Here is a 20,570-nt window from a genome sequence, read left to right on the forward strand (position 1 = left end):
CAGACCAGTTAGTTCTTTTAGCAGTCCATGGTACTTCCAGCATTCTTCATCAACAACACAGCTCAAAAGCATCAACTCTTCTTTGGTCTTCCTTATTTATTGTCCAGCTCTCACACACATATGAGGCGATTGAAAATACCATGGCTTGGGTCAGGCACACCTTAGTCCTCAAGGAGACACCTTTCCTCATCAACACTTGAAAGAGGTCCTTTGCAGCTGATTGGCCCAGTGCTATACATCTTCTGATGTCATGACTGCTACTTCCATTGGCATTGATTGTAGAACCAAGCAATATGAAGTCTTTGACAACCTCAATCTTTTCTCCATTTATTGTGATGCTGCTTATAGGTCCAGTTGTGAGGATTTTTGTTTTCTTTATATTGAAGTGTAATCCATACTGCAGACTTTAGTCTTCAACCTTCATCAGTAAATACTTCAAGTCATCCTCACTTTCAGCAAGCAAAGTTGTGTCATCAGCGTATTACAGGTTGTTAATGATTCTTCCTCCAATCCTGATGCCACGTTCTTCTTCATATAGTCCAGCTTCTCAGATTATTTGCTCAATATACAAATTGAATAAGTATGGTGAAAGGATACAACCTTGACACACTCCCTTCTTGATTTTAAACCATGCAATGTTCCCTTTTTCTGTTTGAATGAAAGCCTCCTGGTCTATGTGCAGGTTCCTCATGAGTACAATTAAGTGTTCTGGAATTCCCATTCTTCTCAATGTTATCCACAATTTGTTATGACCCAAACAATCCATTTCTTTTGCAATAAAACACAAGTAAACATCTTTCTGGTATTCTTTATTTGAGCCAAGATCCATCTGACATCAGCAATGATACCCCTCATTCCACATCCTCTTCTGAATCCAGCCCACACTTCTGGAAGTTCTCGTCAATATACTGTTGCAACTGTTTTTGAATTATCTTCAGTAAGATTTTACTTGCATGAGATACTAATGATATTGTTCGATAATTTCCACATTCTGTGAGATCACCTTTCTTTGGAATGGGGGCAAATATGGATCTCTTCTAGTCAGTTGGCCAGGTAGCTGTCTTCCAAATCTCTTGGCATAACTGAGTGAGTGCCTCCAGAAGGGTATACGTATGTTGAAAAATCTCAATGGGTATTCCGTCAATTCCTGGAGCCTTGTCCCTCACCAATTCCCTCAGCGCAGCTTTTACCTCTTCCCTCAAAACCATTGGTTCTTGAACATATGCCACCTACTGAAATGGATGAAGATGGACCAGTTCTTTTTGGTACAGTGACTCTGTGTATTCCTTCCATCTTCTTTTGATGCTTCCTGCATCATTCAATATTTTGCCCATAGAATCTTTCAATATTGAAACTCGAGGCTTAAATTTTTTCCACAGTTCTTTCAACTTGAGAAATGCTGAGTGTCTTTGTCCCTTTTGGTTTTTTAATTCCAGGTCTTTGCACATTTCATTATAATAATTGACTTTGTCTGCTCGAGCTGCTCTTTGAAATCTTCTGTTCAGCTCTTTTATCTTATCATTTGTTCCATTTGCTTTAACTACTGTTTGCTCAAGGGCAAGTTTCAGATTCTCTTCTAACATCCGTTTTGGTCTTTTCTTTCTTTCTTGTAGTTTTAATGACCTCTTGCTTTCTTCATGGATGATTCTCTTGATTTCATTCCACAATTCTTATGGTTTTCAGTCACTGGTGTTAATACATCAAATCTGTTCTTTAGATAGTCTCTAAATTCAGGAGGGATATATTCAAGATCATATTTTAACTCTTGTGGACTTGTTTTAATTGTCTTCAACTTCAAGTTGAACTTGCATATGAGCAGTTGATGGTCTGTTCCACAATCAGCTCCTGGCCTGGTTTTGGCTGAAAATATTGAGCTTCTCCATTCCCTCTTGCCATAGATGTAATCAATATGATTCCTGTGTACTCTGTCTGGGAAAGTCCACATATATAGCCTCCTTTTGTGTTGTTGAAAAAATGTATTTGCAGTGAATGTCATTGGTCTTGCAAAATTCTATCATGTGATCTCCAGTGTTTTTTCTGTCACTAAGACCAAATTTTCCAACTACCGGTGATTCTCCTTTGTTTCCAACTTTTGCATTCCAATCATCAGTGATAAGAAGCACATCTTGATTGCATGTTCAGTCAATTTCAGACTGCAGAAGTTGATAAAAATCTTCAATTTCCTCATCTTTTGCTTTGGTGGTTAGTATATAAATTTGAATAATAGTTGTATTAATTGGTCTTCCTTGTAGGTGTATGGCTATTATCCTATCATTGACAGCATTGTACTTCAGGACAGATCTTGAAATATCTTTTGTGGTGATGGATGTCATGCCATTCTTTTTCAAGTTGTCATTCCCAGCATAGTAGATCATATGGTTGTCTTATTCCAAATGGCCAAAACTGGTCCTTTTCAGCTCACTAATGCTCGGATATCAATCTTTATGCATTCCTTTTCATTTTTGACAACTTCCAATTTTCCTAGATTCATACTTCACACATTCCATGTTCCTATTATTAATGGATGTTTGCAGTTGTTTCTCCTCAATTTGAGTCATGCTACATCAGCACATGAAGTCCTGAAAGACTTTCTTTATCCATATCATTAAGGTTGGTTCTACTCTAATGAGGCAGCTCTTCCCCAGTCCTATTTTGAGTTCCTTCCAACCCAAGGGGCTAGCCTTCCTGCATTATGTTGGACAATGTTTCCAAGCTATTCATAAAATTGCCCAGTAATGTATCAGACAGTGTTTCTCTGCTGTGCATAATATTTTTGTTGGCCGGTTTTTGAGAAGTGGATGACCTCCTCCGTATTCCTAGTCTGTTTTAGTCTGTAAGCTGCGTTGAAACCTGTGACCTGCATGCAACTCTGCTGGCGTCTGAAACACCATCGGCACAGCCTCAAGTCTCACAAAAGCATACAAGCCTCACAGGACTACAAACTGACAGACAAATTTGTCTGCCTTATCTGTTGGAAACCTCTGCACCCTCCTCTTAACTAATTCCTACCTGAAACCTGCCACTCTGTGGTCCCTGGCTGCTCCTGGTCCCTCCGTTTCCTGGCTCTAGGGAGCTTGGGGCCTAGCCTTGCCTCCAACTCCTTTTTACCTTGATAGCCTGCCTCTCCTGAGGTCCCTGAGGCTGCTCCTTGTTCTTCCCTTTCCTGGAAAAGTAGGTGGTCAGTGAAAAAATAAAAAGGAATACCCTCAAAAAGGTGGATTGAAACAGTGGCTGCAACAATGGGCTCCAGCATAGCAATGATTGTGAGAATGGCTCAGGACCTAGCAGTGTTTCATTCTGTTGTATAGAGGGTCACTATGAATATGAAGCAACTCAATGGCACCTAGCAACAACAATGATCTAAGCAGGCCCCAAGTCTGCCTGCCTGGGAACTGTCAGACCTCAGCAGAACATATATGAGTGAATAAGATTATAAGGACATAGGCTACTCAGAGTCACAAACTAAAATCATTGCCCAATGATTGTAATCTCCTACAGGCTGATGTGTTAAATGGAATTTATGTTTTATGATATGCCCATATATAGCATGACACTTAAATGAACTTATGAAGATAAAGGGGAATATTTGATAATAAATATTATCTTGAATTCAAAGAGATTATAATTTAGCTTGCTTAAGATAGAAGACTGACAACATATACAATGGATGAATAACATGAGTGAGAATTAATCAAATTCCTAACAATATATATGGTCACAGCAAAAGGTTAAAGTAATGAAAATATTCCCAGATTTCAGTTAATAACTGATAATAACTCTAATAACTCTGCTTTTTTTTGTTTATCTGTTTCATTGAAATGATTTTTCCTCTTAGGAAAACACTATATATATATATATATATATATATATATATACATATATAGTGTAATTACCACTTACTATTACATTTGATTGGGAGCTCTGGTAGCATAATTCCTAAGGCACTTGACTGCTAATCAGAATGCTGGTGGTTCAAACCCACCAGCCACTCCTTGGAAGGAAGATGATGCAATCTACTTCTGTAGTGATACTGCCTCGGAAACCTAAGGAGGGGTCGCCATGAGTCAGGTCTCATTCGACGGCACATAACAACAGCAACAACATTACATTTGATTATACAGTTTAAAAAGCATTCTGAGAGAAAACCAAGAGCAGACTCTCTTGCACAGCCTGCTTAAGAATAGAAATGTAGACATTTTAATTAGAATAAAAAGAACAGCACCATTAGTAAAGGACCTTAGCATGAAAAAAAGGAGAGAACAAAAGAATTCAATGTTATTTTATGCAAGTTGTCATGTACATTTATCTAAAATCTATAAATTGAATTTGTTTCTAATATGGGTGAAAGTACAAGTAGATTCATCTCTCTTTGATTTCATTGATATTGTCCCTCTCTATGTATACAAAAGAATGTTTCTCTACATTATCATCAGAAACTTTGACTCTTTCTATGCTCTGAATTATAACCTTCTCTGTTAGGTTGTAAGCTCCATGAATGGTAGGGAAGTTTTTTTCATAAGTTCTTAGACTGTACACTTGATTTTTAATTTTTGGAAAAGAAGAAACAATAAAGAGAGATAGAAAAAGAAGAGGAGAAGAACAGAGTTAACGAAGATTAAAAAAAAAAAAGCAAGAATGAAACTAACTTATTTTGAGCATTACTCAGTACAATCATATTCTAAAACATTATGAGAATGTAATGAACTAGTGGTTTCTGTATTTTGAAAGTTCCATGAAATAAAATAGAGGAAAATGTCAAATATATCATCTTTAAACTAGAATACCATGGAAATGCTATCTATTAACAGCTTATCTTCTACAAAAACAAAATTAAGGAAATTAATCTACTTGTACTTCCAAACATAGCAGAAATAACTCAATTTATAGATTTTAGATAAATATGCATGGCAGATAGTTCTTTCATCCAAGCGGGGTCAAAGTTTATTTGTAATTCATCAATTAGGTGAAAGGTAATATAGTTTGATAGCTAGCCTGGTATGGGCTACACCAATTTAGTACAAGGGAACTAACAGAATCTACTATGTATGAAGTATCACATAACATATTTTCTAATGGTTTTTTCCTCTTATTTTCAGAATGACCTTTTGAGAAACATGTTATTATAAGATAGGCATTATTTTCTCCATTTTACAAATGAGCCAAGGAACTTACAGAATTAGAATTCTAACTCAGGTCTGGCATTCGTTCAACAAGCATTTATTCGGTACTGATAATGGATTAAGTACTAATCATGATCTCCACGAGTCCATGAATTCCCCACTAAGCCCTGGAGACTTGTGATACAGAACAGATTGAACAGTAACTGACATAAGACAATAGATGAAGGAATAAGCAGAAAATAAGCACTCCTAGTTGACCAGGAGCAGGCTTAGAGCTCTGTATAGTTAAGAATTGCTGAGTAAGTCATTGATTGGATGGACAATAAGGAAGAGTTGAAAAATCAAGCAGGAATACTCATTCATTCATTCAACCATCATATGTAGAATGTCTACTGTGTGCAAAGTACTATGCTTGAGTTTGAGGTGAACAGAGGAAAATGCTAAACACATTTAGCAGAAGCTTTAGCAGAAGAAACAGTAGATAGATGGCACAGAGTTGTGAATGTGCTGTTGTTGTTGTTATGTGTGCATTAATTTGATGCAATATACATTTGAGATAATAGCTTATACAGTATAATTTAAGGAGCTCTAGTTTTTGTTGTCATTGTTGTTATGTGCCGTCAAGTCTGCCCTGACTCATAGCGACCCCTTCTTGGGTTTCCGAGGCGGTATCACTACGGAAGTAGATTGCCCAACCTTCCTCCCAAGGAGTGGCTGGTGGGTTTGAACCACCAGCCTTCTGGTTAGCAGTTAGGTCCCTTAGGCACTACGCTACCAGAGGTCCTGTGAATGTGCTAGATGAACAAAAAAAATGAAAATATGAGGAGTAAAAGAAAACAAAATATCAGAATTTATGGTGACCACTTAGAAATCATTTTATTTGGCCAGCTTCTTGTCCAGTATTCTGTGAGCAGAGGAACAGTAGCTAGAGAGTGAGAGTGCCCAACCAGACCCCAGAGTCCTGACTCCTGGTACAGGGTTCTCTCAATGTCCTGACCTGGTTTCCAGAATAATTCTATGGCTCTGGGCTCCAAATGGGTATATATGCTGTCGTTTCTAACACAAAGAACAGAGAAAGAGTTTTAAGGAAAGTAAAAATTTTTTGATTTATCATGTACTGTCTCAATGATCATATAAGGTCAACAGAGGGAAGAGAATGAGAAATGATAGTGTTAGGGGGAAAATCTTCATTGAAGAGAAGAATTTAGAAGTCCTCTTGGTACAAGTCCTCACTGACACCACCTGTTGAAATTCTATTCCTCCTTAAAGTTGTAACTCAAGCATCACAACCTCTAAAACCCTTCTAGACCCTCTAGGTAGAAGTAATCATTCCCCCTCAGTGCTCTTAAAACATTTTGTTCATGCCAACATATCCCACTCTGATGACATAATTTTATGAATATTTGTTTTTCCCATTTTCATGTGATCTCTGTTGCCAGCCAGGATCACCCAGGTATTTGTATGACTGATACCCTGGTCCACTTACGAGCTTGACTTAATTCAGTGAAATCTATGATGAGTAAAAATGGATCTAGAGATCCACTGAGGAGGGAAAAACAATGACAGTAATCATTACAGACCTCAAAACACTTTTAACAAGAGGATCTTACCCAGGGTTCACAGCTAGAACCATTCACGCATCCTTTCCCTTCTTACCTTATAAAGGTTGGTATTTGTGAGAGACTCAGACACGTTCTTATTTCAAGAGAAAATGTTCAAACATTTCTACTTAAAGTTCCTTATCCCGAGGGCTTCAGAACAGCTCATGACTATTTCTGGCCGACAGCACTGCTATACAGCCGTGTTTCAGAGCAATCAAAACTCACTGGCAATATTGCAGGAAGTAAATGATGAATGCCTGGTGTGGGCCTGTGAGCTCAAATGCCACAATGTGTTTGCAAGTATAACCTTTCATTGGGTGAACAAGTAAGATGAAGGAGAGAGACATGATTCCCTTCAAACCTTCAAATAATGAACTGTGCTTGAAAGGCATTTTCATACAGACATAAGCTCAATCTTTAATGGCTACTTACAAAAAAACTTTATTCTGGAATTTCTCTATGATCATATCTTTTCAAATTTTGCTTAAACAATTTAGAACTATCCAGATCAAAATCTATACCAAAAAAAAAAAAAAATTACCAAGATTGATAATTTAATCCTTTTAAGCATTATATTAAATCAATTTAAATTTAAATTAAATTTATTTTAAATTATATATTATTTTGAAAATATGAAAATTATTGTAACACATATGTAACCCCCTACTTTTAATAAATGCAAATATTTTGCTATGTTTGCTTGTGATCTTTTCTTCAGAAACATAACATTATAGGCAAAGGGAAGGGCATTCTCCTGCATTAGTCATAATTTCCACATTCCACTTATGGATTAGAGTGCCTGCGTTATACAAGTGTTTAAAGGGCTTGGCTGCTAGCCAAAAGATTAGGGGGCCAAGTTTACCTAGATATGTCTTGGAAGAAAGGCCTGAATATCTGTGCAGTGTAGTAAATTACTTAGTGTGGCTTTTCTACCCATAAGTCTTTGTAAACTCCAAGATGGGATTTTCTATGAGCAACTGAGGAGCTCCTGATGGCTGAAGTTGTCCACCTGGAGTATTTCTATTGGGCGTGGCACAAAACAATGTTCTGGGAGGTGCCCACTCTCTCTCAGGGCTTAGAATTCTGATGCTGTGATTGGCTAGTTTGACCACCCTTCCGGGCTCAAAAGGAGGCCTCCTGGAGGCTGAACTCTCTCTCACTGCTGGTTGGACGTGCTGCAGAAAGAGACACGCGCCCCTGAAAGAGACACGTGCTGCTGGGAAAGAGACACAAGAGACACGCATTGCTGAGTGAGACACCGAGGGACCAGCACTCTTGGGGGAGAGACTGTGAGAAACTTCGCTGAGAGACGGTGGGCTGGGAGAGAGACTGAGCACTTTTTCCTGAACTTGAATTGTAGCCTGGTGCTTCCCTAATAAACCCCATAATCTGTGAGTTCTGTGTGGCCACTGCAGCGAATTATCGAACCGAGGAGAGAGGTGGTGGGTGCTTTGGGAGAAATGGTTGGTGAAAGGGCTGGAGGGAGGCAGCATGTCTGGCCTGGCAGGAATAGGCCTTCGGTTACTGCTGGTAATCCTGTCTTCCTCTTGTAGGGTTAGAGGAGGTCGGAACATGTGACCTCCTTGTCGTTTTTGCAATCTGCTTTCAAAATAATCAGCCATTGAAAACCTTATGGAGCACTGTTCTACTCTAACGTATATGGGGTTACTTTGAGTCAGAACTGACTCTATAGCAACTGGTTATTAATAGGTTTAGGAGATATCATCCCTATGAATATTTTTATTATATTTGAAAATTAAATTGACACTAATATTATTATATGACATATAAAAGATGATGCAATCATGAAAGGAACCATTTCATACAAACTCCAATTATTAATGCAGGGGCTCTGGTAGCGTAGTGCCTAAAGCACTTGACTGCTAACCAGAAGGCTGGCGGTTCAAACCCAACAGCCACTCCTCGGAAGGAAGATGGGGCAATCTACTTCCATAGTGATACTGCCTCGGAAACCCAAGGAGGGGTTGCTATGAGTTGGGCCAACTGGACGGCACATAACAACAACAATAATTATTAATGCAGTTAATCACTGCTGACATAATTTAATCAATACTTTGGTTTGTTTTGTTTGTTTAACTTTTCATTGTGATTTTGGAGAAATTTTACAAAGAAGATTCGTTTTACAGTCAAGAGTTCATACACATTTTGTTTTGTGACACAGGTTACAATCCCCACAGTGTAACAGCTCACCTCCCACTTCCTCCCTGTGGTTACCTTTTCCCTGTGTCCTTCTTGCCTATGCATTCCTGCCTCCCTTCCTTTCTCCCTGTGCAAATGCTGCCCTTCTGATCTCCCACAGTTGGTTGTTCTCGGGAGTGCATCTCCCTGGTACAGGTGTTCAGCTCACAGGCCTGTTTGTTTGGCTAAGAGTTAAGCCATGGGAGTAAGTCCAATTCCAGGCCCAAAGAGTGGCCATAGTCTTGGAAGTTTCACCAGTCTTTATCAGATTAGTAAGCCTGGTCTTTTTTGTGATTTTCAGTTTTGATCCACATTTTTTCTTCCACTCTAAATAGGATCCCCTATTCTGATCCCTTTCATAGTGGTTGAATTGGTAGCCAGGCACCATTTAGTTCTTCTGGTCTCAGGGTCATATAGGTTGAGGTTCTCATAGTCCATTAGTCCTTTGGACTAACTGTTTCCATGCATCTTTGCTTTTCTTCACTCTTCTTTGTTTCAGATGAGGGGAGACCGATAGTTGCCACTTAGATGGCTGTTCGCAAGCTTTTAAGACCCCAGTTGCTACTCACCAAATTAAGATGTAGAACAATCATGTTATATAATATGTATATGCCAATTGAGCTTGATATCCCCTAAAACCATGGTCTCTAGCCCACAGGGCCAGTGATTGTTTGCTTTTTTTTTTTTTTTTTTAAATTCACTTGTAGCAACATAAAATTTTGTGGTCACCAGTAGAGAAATGACATGTTTTAAACCACTAAATATTAATTCCATGAGGAAATGTTACAAGTAAATAAATGTTATCTTGTTTTCCTGTCTTTATATCATGAAACTAAAAAAAAAAAATCTGTTTAAATTTGTTGGATAGATCTGTTGTTTCCACGTAACATGGATCATTCATTTTACACACACACACCCTTACTATTTATCTCTGAGCTTTCTAATCAAGGAACTATGCTGATCATCAGGTGAGGTCATCTGTTTTCACTAAGAAAAAGTATCTTTAATGTTCTTACAGGAAAATAAAATTTAAAAAGCAAATAAAATAAAAGCCACCTGAACAATGTAATATTTTCAAACTAGCAATTTTACCAAAATGCAGATATCATTCTTCTCTTTCTTATATTATGGATGAAATCCAAAGACCTAATGTTAAATTGCAGTTTTGTGGAACATCTAGACTGTCATGATGCTTGCACACTTTTAGTATTGAAAGCCTTTTGTCAAATATAAGTATACCAGAAAGCCAATTTGTAAAATACATACATGAAGTTGCTCTGGCTAAAGTGGGTGTGGGAATCCGAAGCCCTGTCAAAGTCAAGTGCTGAAACACTCACATGGTTGTGAGTGAGTATGAGCGAGTGGGAATGTAGTCTAGCATACTATTCAAATGAGAATTTTTTTTTTGCATTTTTATTGTATTTATTTCCCTTCCAACTTTGTATTCTGTGATTTTCATGCTTTATGGGTTTGGTGTTTATTAAGACCCATCCAGTCAGAACCACCACACTTCCCAGTAACCACAGAGCCACTCTTGGTTATTGAATGTGTTTTCTAGTTTAATGAGCAAGAGCATACGCATGATGATAAGGAGGAATTTTGCTTCAAGATACTTTTTAAACATGTACATAAGGAAGAATTGCTTACTTTGATTATTTTAAGATGTAAATCCATCTGCTTCATGAAAGAAAACTTAACCTAAGAAGAATGTGACTTTTCATGTGTATGTAAAAGTGAATCAAAAGTTAAATATCCACTCCAACTATATCATTGGTACTAAAAAACGGTGTGGGCACATTCACTGCCTTGGAGAGAATCTTGTTTCCTCACTAAAGCAGGAGATACTAATAAGCACTGCTGCCACGGCAGTGGGTTTGTTTGCTTTTGTCTGTGCTGCTGCTGTGGTAGTGGTTTAGTCATTTTAAGTCAACTTTGGAATCAGGCAAGCTACATATTAATACAATGAATAAGTGTAAGAATGTAGCTAAGGGTGCTTACATAATGTTACTACCATGATAGGACAAACCCTGTTTGTCCCTATCCCAATAGCAAAGAAAGAAGATGTTTCCTAAGAGGAAGGAATGCCTTCCTGAGTGATACGCACAGCTGCATCCCTGAGCTTGGCTGCTCTGCTAATAAGTTTCCTATTTGGAACACAAGGCATGTCAAGAAAAAAAGCAGGAAAGGGTAGAGCAGGAAGAGCATTGTGGTGACATTTCTGCATCAGCACCTCTCTATAATAGCCCCTAAGTATCCATCCAGTAAGGCCTATTTATTCCTCCTTGGAGTCAATGCCTCACTCCTGGACTTTGCTTCCTAGTCTCTCTAGGTTATGACAATAGACTGGTAAGTAGTCCCTCTGCCTGCACTCCGCTGCCAGTATAATCTTCCTAAAGCACCTTTTTCATCATATTAACCTTTTCATCACCTGATGCTCAAAAAACTTTCAGGACTCCCCATTGCCCAGAAGAAAAAGGCAAACTCCGTGGACTGGAACTTAGGCCTTTTACAATCTGTCTAGGATGTTGTGTTCTACCCCTTTACATAGGAAGAGTTCATTAAAATCAGAACAATCTCATCACAGACTGCCTCTAGCAAATGGCATTTCCCCAGGTCATTCGCTACACCACTCTTCTCTATCTAAATCCTACTCCTCTTTCGAGACAGTTCAGATTGACTTCTCCTTTATCTTATGAGCATTAAAACAAGAGAATTGTGTGGAAGTTGCAGCTAGGGACCTGGCATAGCGTAGTCCTCTGTAGTCACCACTACTTTCTACTCATTGTGTTTTGGTTTACTCCAAATCAGTTCTGCTGACTGGTCCACCATTGATGTTTTGGGATCAGTGCACCAAATAACATATCCCTATCTCCTGACACCACACTCGTATCACTTAGAATATGTAGCATTACACCTTAACATGAAGAAAATGAAAATCCTCACAACTGGACCAATTAGGAGCAATACGGTAAAAGGAGAAAAGATTGAAATTGTCAAAGATTTTTTTTTATTACTTGGATCCACAATCAACACCAATGGAAGCAGCAGTCAAGAAACCAGACATTGTATTGCACTGGAAAAATCTGCTGCAAAAGATGTCAATTTGAAGACTAAGGTGCACCCAACCCAAGCCATGGTATGTTCAATCACCATGTGTCATGTGAAAACTGGACAGTGAATAAGGAAGCCCGAAGAAGAGTTGATGCTTTTGAGTTGTGGTGCTGGCGAAGAATACTGAAAGTACCGTGGGCTGCCAGAGAATTAACAAATATGTCCTGGAAGAAGTGCAGCCAGAATGCTTCTTGGAAGCAAGAATGGCCAGACTTTGTCTTCACCATTCCCTGGAGAACAATATCATGCTTGGTAAAGTGAAGGGTCAATGAAAAAGGGGAAGAATCTTAACAAGATGGATTGACACAGTGGCTTCAATGATGAACTCAAGTACAGCAAGGATTGTGAGGATGGCACACACTGGGCATGTTTCGTTCTGTTGTACATAGGGTGGCTAGGAGTCAGACCCTACTCAACAACACCTAACAACAACAACAATAACAAAATCCCCTAACACCACACACATGTCACTTGAAATATGTAGCATGTGTAGAAAAGCCTTTCAATGCATATCACTGAATGATGTACATTAAACAAGAGTGTTAAATTCCTTATAACATAATGAAGAGGGAAAAAGAATGTGACTGGAGCCAGGGTAGCTGATGTTTCTCAATAGGTGATCTATCTACATTAGGAACTTGCTTAAAATGCTGATTTCTGAGTCCCAATCCAGACCTGTTGCATTACAATTTCTAATGATAGGGTAGAAGAAATGGAAATATCACTTCAGTTCCATGGGTGATTTTTAAATATAATAAATTTGGAAGCTCTCTTAGACAATCTTAGAGGATGAGAAGGCATATCTGATCCTTTCAACTCAACCATGACTGCACATCAGAATCACCTGCAGCATTTCTGAAAACTGCAATTACGTAGGCCTCACACAAACCTACTAAATCAGATGCTTTGGATTGGGGTGCAAGCATCTGTGTATTTTAAATACTCCACAGATGGGTCCTGTTCTGGATTGGGAGCCACTGACTAAAAGTTAATAATGACCACTATTTATTGGGTAATTACCATTTCTCAGAAACTTTGTTAAGCAGTTTTTGTGCATTACTTCATTTAATCCCACAACCCTGTTAGTTCTTCATTTTCACAGGTAAGAATTTTGAAACTTGAGGAAGTTACATTGCTAGTTCAAAGCCATAAAGCTAATAAATGAGAAAATTGAATTACATTAAATTAAACACAGGTTTGACTATTTGGCTGTTGTCCTAGGCTTTTTCCAATTCTCAAGACCTTCCCTATCTAATGGGTCAGAATTCTATATGTGGCCTCCTTATAATGGATTAATATTAATGGCAGCTAAGCTTTTTCCATGCACAGGATGGGCCTGGCCACTCTTGGAAAAACTCAAGGTAGCCCTAAGTAATAGGTCTGGAAAAGGACTTTATATCTTTCAGGTTTCACACCATAAGGGTTACCTCCCTCCAAAAACAGAAAAAGAGGAAGAAGAAGAAAAAGAAAAGGATTAGTCCAAACTCCATAAGTCATTTGAGTAAAAACGGAAAACTTACTAGCCTCACCTCCGGTACAATGAATTTCCACCTTTCCATGGAGGGTTTTATTTTTCAACACATGTTTACATCTCTTACCTAATTTCCCCCCTCACGACTCACAGGTATCCCTGCACGGTAGTCTCTTTATAGATAAAATACATAGAATACTATGTTCCATCAAAAGAAGTGATGTGAGAGGTTAATGAGTTAATGGGCTTAAAGTATCACAAAAGCCTGGAATGGAAGATGCACGCTGTTTTGTTATTAAAATAACGCAGCTGACCCATTACAGTTCTGACAGAGAACAGACAACAGCTCTGACCTCATGTACCGACCAGGCCAGAGCGGATCTGCATAATAGCCCAGAGATAGTCAGGCTCAAGAGAAACTGTAGTCAAATTCCAAAACAATCCCAAAAGCCAATAACCTCACTGCAATGCATTTGGGTGCTTTAAACATGATTAGGAGTATTGTATGATCAAAATACAGAATAGACACCAAATCAAGGACTTTGGAAGGGGAATAAATGACAGGCATGTTTAATAGATGAAACAAAATCTAGTGAAATTAGAGGGCAGCCACAGACCAGACACATGAATAAGTAATTTGCTACCTGGCAGGGTTTGCATCCTCACACTTCGGCATATGCTAAGAGGCAGCCCTCAGTACACAGGAAAGGTTTATTTAATGCATTACACATCATCCTTGCAAGAGCCATTTCAAATGAGTCAGGAAAGTAAATTAATGTCAAGAACCCCAAATATTCATGAGATAATTATAAATGTATATGAGTTGTCTTACATCTCACCTTTTACTTTCTATAATTTAGCTTCTTCAGCTCATCAACTGGTCTTTTAAAATTGTTGGCTATTTCTCTTCTTTCTTGTAATTCAGAGGGTTAAGGTTTTCAGTCGATTTTAATTTTCCTTGAAGAGTTTTTCATAGGTAGTATTTTCACATAGAGGCCCCTGAAATTATTATTTTCAAGTAAGGCTGATTCTTTTTCTTTGTAGCTTAGAAGAAAAGAGATCTATGTAATCGCAGTGTCAAAATGTCAAAAGACTGAGATAGGTTGAAAAAGAGAAAAAGAAAAGAAAAGAAAATACACATACACACACACACACACACACACAAAACAACTTAAAGGCATCCATGTAATCCTCAGCTTTACAAATTCTTGGCGCATATGAAATACTTGTGACATGCTATAATTAACAAGTTACTCCTCTCAGAATGAATAATAATGCAGTTATTTGCCAAAAACAATGAAGAAGGGATAGTTTCTGTTTAAAAAAAAAATGTCCTCCTTTCATGTCTGTAGAAAGAAAACCCTGGATTAATTTACATAAACTTCCAAAGCGCAGAATGACCTACAATTTCACTATTACACTATATGATAATTCTGTCACTTTTTACCAGAGGTTTCTATTTTTTCAATAAGTTCCAGTAGCAATAAACTGACAAGTCTCTACCATGTTCAGATTACATTGGTGCCAAAAACTGCATCTAAATAACAGAAAATAGAAGTAGGAGCTTTGGTAGCATAGTGCCCAAGGCACTTGACTGCTAACCAGAAGGCTGGTGGTTCAAACCCACCAGTCACTCCTTGGAAGGAAGGTTGGGCAATCTACTTCTGTAGTGATACTGCCTCAGAAACCCAAGGAGGGGTCCACTGGAAGGCTCATAACAGCAACAACAACAACAACCTGGTTAAAACATCTTTTCACATTGGACTTCCATACCATTGAGGCTTTGGGGCCATTGTTCTATTTTCTTTGTCTTCATAGAAATGCAAAAAAGAAGGAAGTGACCCTAATCTTTCAGGAGCCTCCTTCTCCTTCCTTAGAGACCCCATGAGCCAAATAGCCCAAAGTTGGTTAAGAATTTATGTGAACATGACACTGATTATCTCTTCCAGGTGTTATATCAAGCATAATGGCTGTTTTATTTCATTCCTTCCAACTCCATCCCATCCAGTAATTCATTCAACAAATATTTATTGAAGACCTGCTCTGTTGCACTGTGCTTGATACTAGGGATTCAAAGGAAAATAAGATATTTTGTTCTTGAGAAAGTGGCACATAAATAAAGATATAAACTTTTAAATAGATACATTAAAAATGTACAGTTTCACTGCACACTTTCGCAAATGCACCCACATGCATGCAAGTGCACATGCACACATACAAAAACTCACTAAGTCAAATAAACACATAAAACCCCTCTGCCCCATGAATCTGAATTTCCAAAAATTTAGTCTTTCCAAGTTTTGAAACAACTTGGCAAAGATGCATTGCTAAAGTCCTCTAATCTCAAAATTTCAGTAGGGCCAGTTGTTCTTTGTGTGTGTGTGTGCGTGGTATGTATGTGTGTAGATGTATGTCTTCATACGGAAATAACTTTATAGAGAATTTTATTTAAGGATTGGATATTTTGAACAATTTATTCTTTTAGATTAATTGAATACAAATCAGATTAGTTACTTAGTCTAACATCAAATATTAATTGAGAATATCTTAAAGCCAATGTTCACCAAAATATTCCAAGGATACTAAAAAGCCTTGATTGTTTGTTTGGAAAGGCAGAGTCTCAGATTCAATGCGATTTAAATTCATATGATCATGATAAATATTCTAACAAAGACATAGCCTTGTTTTCCAAATTCTATTTATCCAAAGTGTTCCTCTAATTATTTAATAGTAAGACTATGGCTCTATCTTGTTTACTGATGTGTTTGAAGCACGTAGAACAAAACAGACTCTGGCGTCAGCCTGCCTATATCTCAAACTATGCTCTTCCTTTTACAAGGGGTGTGACTTCTTCAAGCCTCACTTTTCTGGAACATGGAGATAGTAATAGTAGCTACCTCATAGAGCTATCACAAGGAATAAAGGAATAATTTAGCACTGTGACAGGCACTGGCATTAAGTAAGCTAGTATTGTTATTATTGTCATTACCCTCAAGTTCAGTTGAATATTTGATCTCAGTGAGGTCATTTAATATTTGCCAAGAAAATTAGCTGTCCTATGTCTGAGTTTATAGTAATATAGTGATGATAATTTATCTTTTTTTAAAGAATATAAAATCATTGCTATTGGAGTTATAGATTTAATTAATTTATCCATTCAAATTGTTGTTGTTGTTGTTATGTGCCATCGAGTCAGACCCGACTCATAGCAACCCCTCCTTGGGTTTCCAAGGCGGTATCACTATGGAAGTAGATTGCCCAACCTTCCTTAGTGCATGCAAGGTATTGGGTTGGGTGGGAACCACAAAGATGATTCTACCACAACCAATAGAGATCAATCCATGGTCCTAGAATCCTGCATGCTTTTCTAATTAATTAAGTTTATGAGACTTAGATGCATACAATATAGTAAATAATGATCATATAATCATAGCTTACTGTTCTTACATAAATATATAAATGATGAGTCCATAGTAAGCCAGTTAAAACCTTTCCCTCTCCCTAGATAACATGGTTTTAAAGCAGCATAACCAAATTTTTGAAGTCTCTTCTATCAAACCAAAAACCAAACTCACTGCCGTAGAGTCAGGCCTGACTCATAGGAACCCCTCCTAGGGTTTCAAAGGCGGTATCACTATGGAAGTAGATTGCCCAACCTTCCTTCCAAGGAATATGAAGGAAAGGAGATCACAGGTATACTATGAGTCAAAATTGACTCAACAGCAGTGGGTTTGTATTGGTTTTCACAGGTGTTCATTTTATTAACATTCATAAACTTTATTCATTATAAATGTCTTCTTGAATCACAATACAAATTACATTTGGTTTTAATTTTTAAATTGAAAAGTCTACCTCCTACTCCTGTCCCACAGTTCCTTCAATTTACCTCCCACAGGCAAACCAGTGTTATCAGTTTCTTATATACGCTTTCAAAAAATATTATGTATATACATTCAAATACACCCCACGTTTTTTAATACAAAAGGCCACCCTCCTTTTTTTTATTTAATACAAAGTTTTAAGGATAACAAGCCTTATCTATAAAGTCCCTTCTCCAAATACACAATAAAAAAGGACCCAAATCTCTTTGAACAAGTGATCGGCTCCTGATCTCAGATGTTTTAAGTGTCAGGAATCAGTCATGTAGCAGTTATGCTCCCAGGAGCTGTCATCATATGGCGACAACATGGCTGAGGTACGACCACCACTCCTCATGACTTAAGTAAGCACTTACTTACAGATGATCATCATCTGTCCTCACTATGTGTTCCTAAATAGGTAAACGTGAAAACAACCAAGTGTTCCTAAAGCAGTTCTCATAAAAAATAATTAAATAAATAAATAAAAGATACATTAGCACATTTTCTAACAGCAAGCAATCCAGGTAATGCCAATGCAGGTGGTCTAAGGACTACACTCTGAGAAGCCCTGCTGTAGACAAACCCTCTCTTACTCATCACAGCTTGTTAAATTCAAGCTGTGGTTCCCAAGCAGTGAGTCTGGTGTGAGGATGACTGCTGAAGATGACAGAATCCTAGAGTCTATCCCAGTGTTCCTGGGGACCAGGAACCTGTTTATAAGTCTGTATTCTTAAAAGGTCTCCAGTAAATTCTGGTACACAACCCCTATAGTCAGAAATCTATGTCACAGCACAAAACAACAAATGGACTATGGTGGAGAGGGGTTGGATTTTTGTTCAATACATCTATAGCTCCACCATTTACAAGATGCCTGATCCATGTAGTGCTTTTGGTGTAAAATTGCTGTTGTGAAGATTAAATAAAGCAACGTATGTTAAAAACCCAGCAAGTGATAAGGTGGTTGTTATTGTTACCATTATGTATATGTCCAGCATCAAGTAAAGAGGCATATAATCTGTTTAGAAAAATAATACAAACATTAATGAAATTTTAAAACATGAACGAGTGCTGTATCCTTTCTTCTTTGCACTTGAGGAATTTGTATCATAAGGCCTGCTCACAGACACACACAAAATAACACATATTTTCAATAAAAATAATGTAGTACAATACAGAGTATTACAATAGAAGAACATAGGAAAAATATAAAATTTGCACTAGAATGTCTAATTCTTCTAGCTCAGGTAAGCTAATTCTTATTAAGTTACAGTTTTTTTTTTTTTTTTATTATTATAGAGAATATACTAAAAATCATGAGTGACAAATCAACTTGTATTTATTATTTAAAAATAGAACCAGGAAAGAACATTGTGTATCTGGGAATGATGTCCATGGGGTAAGTTTCAAGGGACCGATGTAATTCCTGAAATTTTATGCAAAAGGTTATTTATGTGAATATGGGCATTGTTTAGGGGAGAGATCGATAGTTTTAATTTAATTCTCAGTGGCTCCAAACAAGTTAAAGACCACTGAAAATTCCTACTTTGCATGTTTTATGTGTATCCTTATTTATGCTGAAGAAATGTAACTACTGATTGGATTCCAAATATTACTTTTTTGCTTTCTCTTACTGGTCCTTTGAGCCATCTTACTGAAGCTTTAACCATTCGAATATCTCTGGAAAAGAAATAACACAATAGGATTTCATTTAAGGAAATTCTGAAGCTGAGTGTCTTGGCTACCTCAGTCAAATTGCACAGGCCTCAGCAGGGCAGTTTTATGTATATGTTTTAGAAGTTCCACAGGCAGAGATTAACTGATGATCATTTTCTGCATTTCCCCTTTTCGTTTTTCATCCATTGCTCAATTGTTTTAATTATTTCCTATTAATTCGGTATTTCCTTTCATCTCAGATAGAAAAGTAAAGAAACTTCCCTGGAACAATACAATTCAATTTTGCCAACTTGCATTTTGCCAGCCTAGCAATTCTTTCACTTTGTGTTTTATTCATAATGTGGTAGCAACACTATTGATGTTACATATTTTGATTTCTCTCTCTTCCTTTAGGTGTGTGTGCAACATTGACTGCTCTCAAACCAACTTCAATCCCCTCTGCGCTTCTGATGGGAAATCTTATGATAACGCATGTCAAATCAAAGAAGCGTCATGTCAGAAACAGGAGAAAATTGAAGTCATGTCTTTGGGTCGATGTCAAGGTAATGTTCATACCAGAATTCATTTCAAAGAATGTTTTTAAGTCTTTGTGCAGAAATGAAAAGTGTAGATAACCCCTTATTAGGCAGCTATTTCATTTCTGAAAAACAGTTTTGGTTTATAAAGGATAGTAGAGTCTTGTAGCATTTGTGTTGATTACAGGAGTTTTAGACAGTATCAGCAACAGTCCATATGTTTTTCCTGTATGTTGGGACTGTGTCTTCACAATGACATGAGCAAAAGACAAAAGACATTCTCCTCACAGAGGAAAAAAGAAATATGATTTTTAATTTAAGTAATTTTTAGCAAAGAAACTGTTTATTAGACAACATTGAAATGAACAGCAAGTCACTCTGCTTTTATGTGCTCATTTAGCAGAAAGCCAGACAAATCACAATAGTCTATTTCATTTCTTGTTGAGGACCAAACTGTTCTGGTTTGTTGCTCATTCTTTTAAACCACTTATCTCTGTTGCAGTTGAGAACCTTCCCCTTATCCCAAATTTTAGAAAGTAGTCATCATTCTATTCTTTGCAGTCAGATAGAAACTGACAATGCAAATCTGTCCTTGTTTTGGTTAGATTGGTTAGAATGATAGCTGTAACAATTCCTTAATTGCAATGGAGATATTATTGGAGGTATAATATAAGGCTGACATTAGCTATTTAGGAAACAATTAATCAATCTTTATTGTTACTGTCATATTTTAACACAGATAACACAACTACAACTACTAAATCCGAAGATGGGCATTACGCAAGAACAGATTATGCAGGTACATAATATTTTCTACTACAAAATACTTCCATAAAAGAGTCCTGGGGAATCATTGTTTTATAATGGACACTAAATGGAACCTTGTAAGACTTCTGGTGTGGTGGAATTCTCTTGCTTAGTTCAAGCTTTCAGTAGGCAAGAGTGGATTTTTGTTGAAGCAAATAAGACACTCTTATTTTTGCCAGAGTTAAAGCAATTGTCAAAAATGTCAGTAAGAT

General features: G+C 37.4%; 1 protein-coding gene across 1 annotated transcript in view; it reads left to right on the top strand.

Moving 5' to 3' along the window:
* The window catches only part of TMEFF2 (transmembrane protein with EGF like and two follistatin like domains 2), a 348,665-nt gene that overhangs the window by 250,721 nt on the left and 77,374 nt on the right, over window positions 1–20,570 (top strand). The window contains exons 6-7 of the mRNA XM_007948792.2: window positions 19,430–19,578; window positions 20,291–20,350. Of these exons, the coding sequence (XP_007946983.1) occupies window positions 19,430–19,578; window positions 20,291–20,350 (209 nt within the window). The remainder of the gene's footprint in view (window positions 1–19,429; window positions 19,579–20,290; window positions 20,351–20,570) is intronic.

This window comes from Orycteropus afer, unplaced genomic scaffold (assembly GCF_000298275.1).
Source record: "Orycteropus afer afer isolate SDZICR_OR568_19922 unplaced genomic scaffold, OryAfe1.0 scaffold00001, whole genome shotgun sequence".
In the NCBI taxonomy this organism is placed as follows: domain Eukaryota; kingdom Metazoa; phylum Chordata; class Mammalia; order Tubulidentata; family Orycteropodidae; genus Orycteropus; species Orycteropus afer.